The sequence below is a fragment of the Eleutherodactylus coqui genome, chromosome 1, assembly GCF_035609145.1.
Source record: "Eleutherodactylus coqui strain aEleCoq1 chromosome 1, aEleCoq1.hap1, whole genome shotgun sequence".
In the NCBI taxonomy this organism is placed as follows: Eukaryota; Metazoa; Chordata; class Amphibia; order Anura; family Eleutherodactylidae; genus Eleutherodactylus; species Eleutherodactylus coqui.
The window spans coordinates 470,804,085-470,818,334 of NC_089837.1; the positions used below are offsets into that span (position 1 = coordinate 470,804,085).

Here is a 14,250-nt window from a genome sequence, read left to right on the forward strand (position 1 = left end):
AAATTTAGGTGCACTTCTCAGCAATTTAGTGCAATTTTTGATGCAATAGCCATATCCTTTTTTAGGATAAAAACTGTCCAAAAGTGTCTAAAAACATGATGAATGCGCACAAGAATGTGAGACAGTTTTGTGTCCAATTTTGAATAGCAAATAAGCCCCTGTGTGTTAAACCACTGCAACAATCAAATGAGTAAAAATGATAGGCCATAGGTTTTGGGGGACTTTTAAGGGTTCTCTCACATGGGTGTATGCAATTTTGGTCTGTTTTGGACTGATTTAACAGTGTGTATTTCAGCGTTTTTGTTACATATGTGCACAAAGGAAGCATAATTGAGGTCACTTTTTTACTGTCTCTTGGATGATACCGCATGCAAATCAATGAGCCATAAAGTGCCCAAATAGTATTCAGTGCCTACATAACAGTGTCGTATGGTGGTCAAATATCAGTAGAAGTAAAACATGGAAGGGAAATCATTCACCAGGTCCATGCGAGTCAGAAGAAGGGAGTCGATGTGACTGCACAGTCATTGTATGCTTCTTCCTACCTTCTAGCTACATTATTTGACATGCTACTGATGTTTCCTTTACCAGATGTCAAGATACAAACAAAGATCTGTGGGTTTTGACTTCTATATACAATACTAGCTGATATACCTGGCCTCGCTCGAGTTAATTTGATACAGGGGTTTACGTGCTGTTTGCACAGAAAATATTATGAAGTCAAGGTTACTTTAGAGTAACCGAGGAATAAGATATGTATACACATAGAGGAGCATTAGATTCTCCTCAGACTGCATGTACCGATGTCCCACTGCAGAATGTGCCACCCCTCCCACTCTCCTCATTTAGGACCTAAAGAATGCTTGAGCCAAATTTCATGCTTGTACGACACCGAGAAGTTACATTACATAGGGGTGCACTTACTTTTGCAATTAGCATTGAATAATTGAGTTGTGACCCCTTTACTTTTCCTATTTAGGAAAGATTGCTCCTGCCAAAATTCATGTTTGTGCAACCCTGGGAAGTTAGAGAAATAGATTTGCTACATTATACAGGGGTGCTAATACTTTTGCACTTAGCAGTGAATTTTCGAGTTGCGACCCCTTTACCTTTCCTATTTAGGACCTAAAGAATGTCCCTACCAAATTCCATGTTTGTACAACATTGGGAAGTTAGAGAATTAGATTTGGTACATTACACAGGGGCCCAATACTTTTGCACTTAGCATTGAATTTTCGAGTTGTGACTCCCTGCTTGTATATAGGGAGAGAGCTGTCACTCTGCAAGCAGTAGGTGGGGGATCCAAGTGGGGCCTACCTCTATGACTCGAAGCTCAGGTCTGAGTCAAACTGCAAAGTGCATGTATTCTAAAACGCAGCAGCAACACATGAACTATGAATGGGTGAGGTGCTGTTTCCGGAAGAAAGCTGCCATCTTCTTTTAATCCTGTAAAACCCATTTAAAAGAACCTTAAAAGACCGGAGCTAAAAAAAATTAAGAAAATCTGCCTGGTCTACCCTGAAGCAGTTCATACAAATGACTGGTAACGGGGCAGTTGATATCAAACAGTTTTTGATGCACATGTTTCTTTCTAGCAATGGCATTTATTTATGGCAAGATCTCATGGCTGGCGTTCAACCTTGGCATACTAGTTGGCTTTTTCACCATCTCTCTCCTGCTGAACAGCGTCATTCACAGCTTCAGAATTCAGGCTCCTGTAGCAATTCACACTTGGAAAAAAATTGAGGATATGTCTCTGCTGAAGAAGATACCTCATACTCATCAGTCAGGTAATTACATAGTATTATCATTAATTAATTAATTAATTAAACTGTACCTCAGCTAGTGCGTTTGGATTGTCAACCCTGCAATAGTTTGTCAAGACCTCTTCCTCCTAACTCGCCCATAAACATACCCACCTGGCGTGGCTGAGTGTGCAACGTATTCTCAAAAGGTGAGGGGACACCTCTGATGGCGGCTTATCTCCTTTAAAAACAAATCATTGGTATACTGAAATTCAACATGCCCGACTCTTCTTCATCCCAACATCTGCCATTAGAGAGCAGCCGGGACTCTTCTATTGACATCACATGATCGCACAGTCCCATTCAGCTGGCAGTCATCTAATGTGTATGGTCACCTTACGACAAAGTGGTAGTCAATGATATGTTGTCTGAAAAGGAAGCATCAATTTGTCTCACTTTACTTATCTGTTGAAGTAGGATTAGTGGAGCACTGGCCAGAGAGTAGGTGAAAAGTTATCTAACAGTCAAACCAGTTTATTCTCTGTTTCATCTAGCATTAGTAGTCAAAACCATCTAGAAAAGTATTAAGGTGGAGAATCCTAGAATTCAGACTTTGCATTTTCATATATAAACTTTAGGATTAATGCCAAATTTGCATTACAATTAGGATTAATTAAATAGGCTGTCCACTTTGAACAATCTCTTTGTGTTTGAAAAGTCCCTCCAACAATAAACTGGCTTCACCTGTGTCCCACTTCTGTGGCCCTCAACAATCAGCTGTAATCTTAGGGTCAATCAGGCAGGAAGTATTAGATTTCCCTGCAGCGCCACTTCATGTTAAATGAAGCATTGCAAAGTCAAGGGTGCTGAGTCCTCCCAGGTACAGACTCTCTTTATAGCCACTCCCAGCTCTGACTAATAGGTGTAACCAAATGTGGGGATTGTCACTGACAATACTAGGCTGGCTATATGGGTGGTACAATGCTGCTAAAACCAGTTACCATAGAAGACATGTGGAGTTGCTCACTCATCCAACCTTAATGACATAATATTCCGACTCTCTTCTGCTTCCTATATTCCAGGGAGACTAAACTCATGATTTTGATGTCCATACGAAGTATGTAAAAATGTAAAAAAGCATGGGAGCTATTTAAAAACCACCAGACATCAGAATTCTGGCGTCTAGAAGTTACATGCAGCAAAACTGTGACTTTTGAGGCTTGTACGCCGCGTCCGCTACTTTTTAGGGGTTGTGACCATATCTGCCTCATCTCTTTTACTAATCTAGTCCAGAAGCTGGTGTACCAAAAAACCTATTGCAGCTCCTATTCAGAGTACTTTTTTTTTAGTGCACGGAGGTGCCGTTATATACATTTGTTGCTCACAGCCAAGCACTAGGCTTACATAGACAGATGTGTGGAACTCCGGTCTAAGTAGATAATCCCCACAGGGCTTAGGTATATTGGCTTTTATAGTTTGACTTCACCTCTGACCAGAGTCCATTGAGCTGATGAACTTCATGAGCATTGAAGATGTGATATCAGTAGAAAGGCTGTTTGCTTAATTTTACCCACAATGGCTTCCATGAATGTGTAGAGCCTTTTCTCGTTACCTACTGGTTTATGGGGGCACCCACCATAGACCGTAGTTGTATGACCTCATATCATACTGGTCAATCTGTCTAGGAGGACCCTTAAAGGATCAATTCTAAGTAAAGACAAAACAATGAAACAAAGACACAAACTCATTGTCTGGACTTTACCTATTGGGTTATTTAGTTTATATTTGGCAATGATTTATAAAGAAGACCCCTTTCTGTGGTAATTTAACAATATTTCACTGATTTCATCTACCCATTTTACAAGTTTTATGGTATATGTTAGTGATGAATACATCTGACTTTGATACATTTGTGCCATTATAGTATATACTGATTTATTTAAAATCCATGTTACTTCCTTTATGGAAACCTTCAAATACTTCACTTTACCGAGTTCTGTGTCTTCTTATTCTAATATGGTGAACCCATACAGGTTCTAGATTAGGGACACCCACTCATGTTTTCTTCCAATGTCTCCATGACTTAGAAGAAGATAAATGTTGTTATAATTATACTTGAAGTTAGAGTCATAAATTGATCCATATTTCTGTGTTTTGTTTTATTTTGTATCTGGGCGTTGTAGGTAGCAGCAAAGTCAGCGATGACCTGTCAGAAAAAGTCAGAATACTTTGCTGGATCATGACTAGTCCAAAGAACTTGGATACCAAAGCCATTCATTTAAAGCACTCTTGGACTCGTCACTGCAACGTTGCTCTCTTCATGAGTTCCACCACCAATAACAGCTTCCCTACTATTGGATTAGGCACCAAGGAAGGACGAGATCAACTCTATTGGAAGACTATTCGGGCTTTTCAATATGTTCATAAGAACTACTTTGATCAAGCTGATTGGTTCTTCAAAGCGGATGATGACACATATGTTGTGGTGGAAAATTTGCGTTTGATGCTGTCAAATTATACTTCAGATCAGCCAGTTTTTTTTGGCAAGCGCTTCAAACCATTTATCAAGCAGGGCTACATGAGTGGTGGAGCCGGTTATGTACTTAGCAAGGAAGCTCTTAACCGATTTGTGGAGGGATTCCATATTGGAGTCTGCCAACACACCACATCTACGGAGGACGTAGCAATCGGTCGGTGTATGGAAAAAATGGGGGTTTTAGCTGGAGACTCTAGGGACACTGAAAAAAGGGAAACCTTTCATCCATTTCCACCTCAGTCCCATCTTACAGGAGTCTTTGATAAGAGTTTTTGGTATTGGGCATACTGTTTTCATCCCATTGTGGAGGTAAGTTTGTGAAAGTTATGCTACTAAATACACAGAAGTAAAAGACAATCAGTTGGGCTTGAATATCTGTAGTATAATTATAAACATGGAAAAACAGTCAAATGTCATAAATATTCAAACTTTCAGTCCTCACACACACAGGGGAATTTATGACAGCTTCTACAGCAGAATTATGGCATTAAAAAGTCCCCACTTCTGCTGTAAACACCACGTGTGACAAAATTTGTGACTTTTCATGTTTTTTTGACAAAAAGGAGCGTGGCTTTTTGGAGAGTGGCCACCGCAGACTTACAGATTTATGTATAGTTTGTGTCAGAAATTGGCACATAATCATACCAGAAATCTACGCCAGCTCCTAGCGCAAACTCTTTTTGAGGATTTCTGTGTCAGCGCATGCAGAAACAGAGAGGCGCCTAGTATATATGAAGAAACGTGTCTCTTCATATATCAGTTGCATCGTGCGCCAACGGAGCTTATACTGAGACCAGTGTTTCAAACGCCGGTCTTAGTAAATTTCCCCAGGAGTGTTTTGTGGTTTATTTATCTAATATTCTACTAGTAGCATCTTTAATAAATCTGAGTCTAATGTTTTTGACTTGAAACAAGAAGCTGATATATGTAGCACTCCAGATTTCAAAACTGTTTGAAAAACCGGACCCAGGAATATAGACGGTGCTTTTTATATTGTCTTATTTAATTAAAGGATCAACCATAAGATTTCTCCAGCCTTAAAGGGAATCTGTCAGGCATCATGTTAAAGAGCAGGAGGAGCTGAGCAGGGTGGTATATAATTTTGTAGGAAAAGATTTAGTATATTTTTTTTTTATTATTTAAATTCTTTATTTATAATTTTAACTTGGTTACAGAAAGGGGAGGGGGGGGAATGCAAAAATTACAAAGCACTGAAATTTGTCCTAACATGCAGTTGGAAATGGCAATTATAATACAAGTAATGAAAATAACGAGACAGAGAAAAGAAAATTGTGGAAGGGGTGTAACGGGAGAGAGAGAGGGGGTGAAGAAGGGAAAGCAGGATAAGTTTTTGGGTAACTTTGCTTTAAGATCCAAATTGGGGTCATACAAAAAAAATAAAAATTGTTGTATTGGAGGGGTAAATTGGTTGGCTAACACAAGCATGAATGGAGGGTTATTTGTTCTAAGTTTTGAAGTATTTTTCAGGCTCTCCCTCTTGCAGGCATCTGGTTTTTTCAAAGCTGTTTATTATGCAAACCTCATTAAACTATTCAGGGATGTTGGGGGGTCTACGTCTTTCCAATGCCTTGGGATTAGTAGTACATGTTGTACTTTATTTATTTAACTTTCTACTTATTCTTTTTCTTATATAATCTCTTTTTGTTAAGAAATGCTTAATAAAACATATAAGTCTGAGAAGCATATCCATACAGATTGTTTAAACAAGCAGGAAGAAACATACATTTATGATCGAGAGACGCAGGTCTCGCAAGAGATACAATGTATCACAATTCAAAACGCTCATGAATGTTCTTAGAAATATTTTAATTCTATAAGGATTATGTCTTTTAAGCACATCATAAGACAATGGTGTGTCAATAACTATAAAAACAGTAAGCTATAAACCAATAAAAAGGGGGGAAAGGTGAGGGCGGAAGGGTTAGGGTAGAGAGTCATCTACACTGGTTCTTAATAGATTCTGGCCTGAAGACTTGCTGTTTGGTTATTTGTGAAGTATTTCCTCCGTAACTGTATATGAAATCATCAAGGGATGAGGGGGATTTGTTTGAGTTAAGCACTTTTCTGACTATGGACATGACATAGGAGATATGAGAGTTATGATATTGAAGGATGGTTTTGAGTCACAAAGCCATAGAAGAATTTGGGAATATAAATTTATAACAACTTTTCACACATTCAATAGAGGGCTAAATTATTCACAAGGATTTATGCGGGAATGGGAAACATAGTAACATAGTTTGTAAGGCCGAATGAAGACTATGTCCATCTAGTTCAGCCTGTTTATCCTCCTATGTTGTTGATCCAGAGAAAGGCAAAAACCCCAAGAGGCAGGAGCCAATTAGCCCATTTGGGGGAAAATTCCTTCCCGACTCCCTAATGGCAATCAGACTAATCTCTGAATCAACCTCTAATAGTTCCTACCTACCTGTATACCCGGATTAACAATTAACCTAAGATTTATATCTTGTGATATCCTTCCGCTCCAGAAAGACATCAAGTCCCCTTTTAAACTCCTCTATGGATTTTGCCATCACCACATCCTCAGGCAGAGAGTTCCACAGTCTCACTACTCTTACAGTAAAGAACCCTTTTCTGTGTTGGCGATGAAACCTGCTTTCTTTTAGACGTAGCGGATGCCCTCTCATTACTGTCGCAGTCCTGGGTATAAAAAGATCATGAGGAGACATCCTTGTATGGTCCCTTCATGTATTTATACATAGTTATTTGATCACCCCTTAGCCGTCTTTTTTTCCAGGGAAGTATGAGACATCTATAGCACAGATAACACTGCTGGCTTTGTGTACACCCCCCCCCCCCCCCATCCCAACAGTAATTCAGGGACCATAAACTTTCAATCCCTTATCAGTGTCTAGTTAAGAATGTTTGTGCACCTGTTGCAGTATTCCTGGCCTGGCGACGTTTCAACAGTAATTCAGGGACCATGAAACTTTCACTCCCTTATTAGTGCCTAGTTAAAAATGTTTATGTCTCTGCTGCAGTATTCCTTTTAAGTTCAAACCAATCACATCCATGTCTGTGCCTTGTCATAAGTATGAGTATCATAAGTGTTTATAAATATTCATGCCTCTTCGGATCTATTCTATTTTAGCCTGACGAAGATCCCGAGAGGTTCGCAAGCTCAGTATAACATCATGTATTTTTGTTAACCATTAAAAGGTATCATATCTACAAGATTATGGGGTTTCTCTTGCTGGGAACAATCACAGTTAAGCAGAAGTGACATACCAGATTTATATTTTCGTGACCTTCTGGTTATTTTTTTAAATCCATCCATGGTGACCAAATGGTTAGAAATTAGGGATGAACGAGTATACTCGCTAAGGCACTACTCGCTCAAGTAATGTGCCTTAGCCTAGTATCTCCCTGCTCGTCCCTAAAGATTCGGGGGCCGCTGCAGCTGACAGGTGAGTTGCACAAGTATAAAAGACTTGTGAACATACGTATGATGTACCTATTCCCCAAACACATACTTATGAGCGCTATATATATATATGATGTACTTACTTGAATGAGGGGTTCGTAGACACAGGCAACCTGCTCAAAAATCCATGTTGGCTTCTAAAGTATCACACTTTATACAGGTTTCTTTGGAGAGTAGATACTCCTCGGGTGTTTATTTCATAAGCACAGGACAACTGGTATAATACAAGAATAGACAAATTTGCCTCCCTTTTCAATCATATGACAGAGATATGTCAATAGCGTGGGATATTGCTTATAACTGGGTGACCAGAAGTGTGTGCGTGTGCCAAAAAACATGCAGCAGGAAGAAAATGCTCACCGAACCATGTTCGTGCACACGCTGGTCTGGAAGCTGATGTTCATAATTGCAATTACGTGCACATGCTCTCTTCATACACGCTATTCAGGCAGATTCAGTATGCTTGTTATTAAACGAGCATCACGTGTATAAAACTTATAGAGTACTATATCAATGGATATGTCAAAAAAGAATATGTTACACTTCAATTTTATTGCTGATTTTAGCAGGAATTGTTTAGTCAAAACTGAAACCCCATACTTTTATTTTTTTTACCAAAAATACACAAATCCCTCAGGAACCCCCCATTGTGTCCTAAGATAGCTGGGGTTTATTCTATTACCAGTAACTATTCAATTATGTAGACCAGTGGTTCTCAACGTGGGCATTATTGCCCCCTGGGGGCTGTTTTTACTTCTCAAGGGGGTGTTGGAACATAAAGGGGGCAGTGGGGGCTCGTTCTGTGTTTGCTTTGTTGATTTTTTTTTTCATCTAGTAATTACATTTTTCTAAACATTAGTAGCGATACCTCAGTTTTCGTCGATAATCCATCTCCAAAAAAAAGGGTGAAATCTGGAACCGATGAAAACTGAGGTAATTATTTCCATATGAATCACTTGCATGTAATGGGAATTGTATGCATCCTGCACGCCTTTATCATATAATGTATGACTTTTATAACTCCATGACTCCGCTACAGATCAATCACACTTCATAACACTGGATAACCTACAGCACAACCTAACCAGCTGTATTCCATAATGCCGCTGATTGGCTGGAACCGCTTCAAACTTTCACTTGTGTGGGTCTCTGGGAGTTGTAGTCATAGTGGACGCGAAGTGTCTTTTCAGAACACTGATATAAACTGAAACTCCCAGAGACCCACACAAGCGAAAGTTCCAGCCAATCAGTGGCATTATGGACTACAGTGGGTTAGGTTGTTCTGATTGATCTGAAGCGGAGTCATGGAGTTATAAAAGTCATACATCATTATATGATAGAGTGACATAAGCAGTAAATCTTGAAGCATACTTTATAAAAATGGCTGAGAAGAAGAAATGCCATCATTATTCATATGAATACTTGAAATATGGATTCATCCCTTCTCCTACAAATGGACAGCTTCCCTTGTGCCTCGTTTGTGAAAAGGCATTTTCGAATGAAGCTATGAAGCCTCCGAGACGAAGTGATCACCTTGCAAAAATGCATTCAGACAAAGTAGGTAAGCCTATTTCCTTTTTCCAAGGTTTAAAGTCAAAGTTTGAGAACTGCAGCACTGTAGGCAAGCTATCTGAAAAATCTGCTCTAAATGCTGACCCACAGTTAAAGAGATTGTCAATACTATGCTGGGGCATGATGCGTGTGCTATGGTAAAATTGATTCCTTTGAGTAATGACACAGCGTCAAGAAGAACTAATGAGATGGCTGCTGATGTGGAAGAAACGCTTTTGGACGTGTTAATGAACACAGAATTTGTAATGCAAATTGATGAGTCAACCTTAGAGACAGCAAAGCATTGCTGCTAGCCTATATTTGTTTCATTAATTGGAATGAAGAGGTTGTGGATGAACTGTTGTTTACCAGAAATTTCCAAGAAAAAAACATCCCTTTAACAAATGTACTTGTTTGTGCAACCGACAGAGCTGGATCCATGATTGGTCGATATTGCAGATTTATAGCCCATTTAAAATCTGCTGTACCTGGCATAACGGCAGTCCACTGTGTGATCCATCGGCGGCACCTTGCTGCTAAACATTTATGTGAGAGATTGCATGATTCTCTGCGGTATGTAATTAATGCTGTTAACAAGATAAAAGTGCACTCTTTGAACAAACGTCTTTTCCGCAAGCTCTGTCAAGACCATGATGAAGAATTTGAACATCCACTCCTACACACCGAAGTGAGCTGGCTGTCAAGAGGAAAGTGCTTACGATGCTTCTACGAATGTTTTAACACAGTAGTCAAGTTTCTTAGGCCGATTGACCCAAGCCTCTCTGATGCAATCGAACTACAAGGATGTTGCCTATTAGAGATGAGCGAGCATACTCATTAAGGGCGATTTCGCAATCGAGCATCGCTATTTTCGAGTACCTGGCTACTCGGGTGAAAAGATTCGGGGGCGGCGTGGTGGAGCGGGGGGTAGCAGTGGGGAACAGGGGGGAGCTCTCTCCCCCCCACTCCCCTCTGCAACCCCCCGCTCACCCCCGGAGTCCCCCCGAATCTTTTCACCCGAGTAGTCAGGTACTCGAAAATAGCGATGCTTGATTGCGAAATCGCCCTTAACGAGTACGTTCACTCATCTCTATTGCCTATCACGCAGACATATTTGAGAACCTCAATGAGGTTAACACAAAGCTATAAAAGAGACAAAATGAATTTCATTCTAATCTTTTCCTTCATTGCCAAACTGCACCTTCAATGTCTGATAGTTTCCGAGTCTTCGAGAAATTGCACGCAAAGACGTAGACAAACGTCAAGATGCAGACGTTTTTTGCTCACACCTTATGTCCTATGAAGAACGGTTAAAGGATCTGGGAATGTTTAGCTTGCAAAAAAGAAGGCTGAGAGGAGACTTAATAGCTGTCTACAAATATCTTAGGGGTGGCACACTGCAGAGGGATCAGCCCTATTCTCATTTGCACAAGGAAAGACTAGAAGCAATGGGATGAAACTGAAAGGGGGAGACACAAATTAGATATTAAAAGCAACTTTCTGACAGTGAGGGTGATCAATGAGTGGAACAGGTTACCACCGGAGGTGGTGAGTTCTTCAATGGAAATGTTTAAACAAAGGCTGGACAAATATCTGTCTGGAATGATTTAGTAAATCCTGCACTGCGCAGGGGGTTGGACCCGATGACCCTGGAGGTCCCTTCCAACTCTACCATTCTATGATTCTATGACCTCAAAGAAGACATGCAAACTAGATTTTATGGCCTATGTACCCTTGAAAAACCAACGTGTGTACTCAATCCATTTTCAGCAGATGCAGGAGAATTTCATCCCAGATAACAAGAGCAGTTAATCGACTTGAAACACGATGGCGAAGCCCAAGCACTTTTCCAACAATGTGGCTATGAATGTTTTCGGGTGAAAGTGAAGAATTCCTATCCTATTCTGTGGCAGGAAGTTAAGTTGCTCGTGTTAGCTTTTCCATTTAAGTACTTAGTGGAGAGGGGCTTCAGCGCAGTTCAGCAGCTCCTGACCAAAGCGAGAAACAAACTTCAGATGTGCGTAAGGGGCAACTTGAGATTGCAGTTGACAAAGATAGAACCAGATATTGTGAAATTGGCATCCGCTCATCAGGCCCAAGGCAGCCATTAATGACACAGATTGATTGTGGCAAACATTATTATTAGTCGAATTTCATTGTTTTTGCACTTTAATTAGTCTTCTGACCATTAAGGATTAAGATGTATCTTGCATTTTATTTATATGTTGTTCGTATCTATTAAATGATATTAAGGATGGTGGTATTGCTTGCTTCCCCCCAAAAAATATCTTCTGCAATAAAACCTATTTATTATTGTATCCACAATTAACCTGTTTTTACATATTTAGCACCTACATTTTAGCAGCTATAATTTAGCTGACAAATACTTCTTTGGTAATTTTTGGAGACATGTTTTCACAATTAATGCTAATCTGTTAAACACTATCAAACTTTCCAAAAAAAGTATTCAGCATTTATACTTTTAACTTTGTAAATAAGGTAAACTTTGGCTGGGTTTAAACTAGTACGGCTTGGAAGGTGCTGGCCACCATCTCAATACCTAAAGGGGGCGCTGGGCTGAAAAAGGTTGAGAACCACTGATGTAAACCACCAATTACTGTGCTTTGTTACATAACTCCCAAGTTACCTAAATACACCTTTTAAGCCTTATTAAAGGATTCCTACCTCTGAGCCTCCCTAGATGTGGAATCATATTACACTAACATTCCCCATGAAAAGAGGTCCTGGCCATTCAATACTTCTTCAATCAGGACCCCATAATGGCCACTCACCAGAAGAATTTTATTGCAGATGCCATTAGTTTTATCTTGACTAATAGTTACTTTACTTAGAACAACATTTTCTATTTGCAAACGAAGGGGACCACGATGGGGACCAAATTCATGCCCAGCTACACAAATCTATTGTGTTATTATTTTATTATCTTTCTATTTTATTGTTGCAATATCCTTTTTTTTAGCTTATTTTAACTTCCATGTTTTAATTGATTTTATAATTTCTCACCCTTTACTTTAGTGTTTTATGCAATGTATTTTTATTGAAGGCCTCCTAGACATAATCTCTTTTTCTGACATATCTTATGAAATAGTACTTTATATGTTTTATACACACGGTGCTGGTTTAATAATAAGTATACTGAATCCGTCTGGATAGCATATACGAACAGAGCAAGTGCACAAAATTGTGATCATGCATGACCCTTTGTTTCTGGACCAGCATACGCTCGAAAATGGTTTGCCAGTTCAGCGGTGTGTTTTTTTGTGCGTTCAGGCTGTTACTCATGGTTGCACCCGGGCAAGGGCACATGTACGCACTTCCGGTCGCCCAGTTATAATTATTGTCCCACTCTATAAACATGTCTCTAGATCATATTTTTTGAAAAGCTGTCTAACGAATCCCCCAAACACAAACATATTAACACTTGGTTTAGCTGAGTTTCCATGTGTCTTACAATGGAGAAAGCCACAGTCAGATTACTGTGGTAGTGGCTTATCTCCAGAGGTGGTAAAGGTTTTGGGTGTTGAAATTTAAATAAGCCCGATCCTTCTTTCCCTCAATATCATGTCCGTGGAAAATCAGGGGGGCTTCCATTAACACATGAGAGTTGCCTAGTCCCTCCAATCAGCAGGTTCAGATAACTGTAGCCAAATCTGTATGGGGGGCCTATAGCCTCCAGCGTGCATCTATATTATTAGAATAATTAATTTCTAGTTATGCGGACAGTGATAATAGGAAAACCATGTAAATATTTCGATTTTCTTCATTGGATAAAACCTATGTAAACTGTAACAAGCAGAAGTGTGGCAACAGGACTGAATCATATTTAACTGGATGTATACCACCAGCTACCAAATGGGATAGGTGCTCATCATGTAGAATGGAAAGGAGGTCTATCACATAAAGTCAGTTGTATTGTGCTAGAAGTTTGCTATTCTTTTCCTATTCTACAGATCTAGTCATGGCACCAGGGAAGTCTAGCAAACCCGGCATATATACACATGTGCAAAGTTGTGCCACTGATGTCAGGCGAGGAGTCTTCTAGAACTATGCATGATTTTGGTGGAAATCAATACTAAGGCTCTAAATCAGTGGTCCCCAGCAATTAGCTCAGTAGTGGTTTCCCGTCCAAACCAGTAGATCACGCTCTTGCTGTAAGACAATGTTAATAATTTATTTTTATCTCATATGTTTGTGACTATTTGTTCTGCAGGGTCCCCAGTGCTGCTCGGACCTGGCCATATCTTTTCATTACATTAGTCCCCGAATTATGTACACTCTGGAGTACTTTGTGTACCACTTGAGGGCGTATGGATACGAGTATCGTTACCAGCCTGCAGTACCCGAGGCTGCAGAACGACTGCCAGTGTACTATAAGGGGAAGCCTGCAACTGAAGTAATAACAATGACTACAAATGAAACCGGCTCACTATAGGCCGTTGGTGGCATCTACTGGAAGGAACCTGGGGACTCGTAATCACAAGTGACTTTTACCTGTCAAAGCCATTTTGGGCATATATACAGTATGAGCAGAATACAGCAGAATTTTGGTCAAGTTTTTCGGAGAACTCTCTAAAATACATCAGATTAATTTATTATTATTGAAGTTTTTGCAAATGAAAATTGAACTTTGTAATGTACTAGAAATATGTTCAATAGGACCAACATTAGCTAATCTCAACTGGTAGCTTCAGTATAAAAACTGGACTACCGAACTTTGACAGCTTAGTATTACTGCATCGGAAACTTACGATGACTACAGTTTGGTTGCGCTATGGGAACGGCTCTCCCTGCTGTTTGTGGTCTACAGTGATTTGGCTCACTTTTCCTTTACTTCTTTACACTGGCCTACATCTCATGTAATCACAAGAGGGGCATTACAGGACTTCGTGGACGATCCATAAATGGAAACTGAAAAATAACAATATACTTAT

At 39.8% G+C, this 14,250-nt stretch overlaps 1 protein-coding gene across 1 annotated transcript; it reads left to right on the plus strand.

Annotated features, from left to right (window-relative positions):
* The first annotated feature begins 1,597 nt into the window (after positions 1-1,597).
* LOC136613181 (glycoprotein-N-acetylgalactosamine 3-beta-galactosyltransferase 1-like) lies at positions 1,598-13,757 on the plus strand. The gene is made up of 3 exons (XM_066594025.1): positions 1,598-1,790; positions 3,929-4,590; positions 13,530-13,757. The coding sequence occupies exons 1-3, from the start codon at positions 1,598-1,600 to the stop codon at positions 13,749-13,751; spliced, it is 1,077 nt and encodes a 358-aa protein (XP_066450122.1). The 3' UTR covers positions 13,752-13,757.
* The last annotated feature ends 493 nt before the right edge of the window (positions 13,758-14,250 follow it).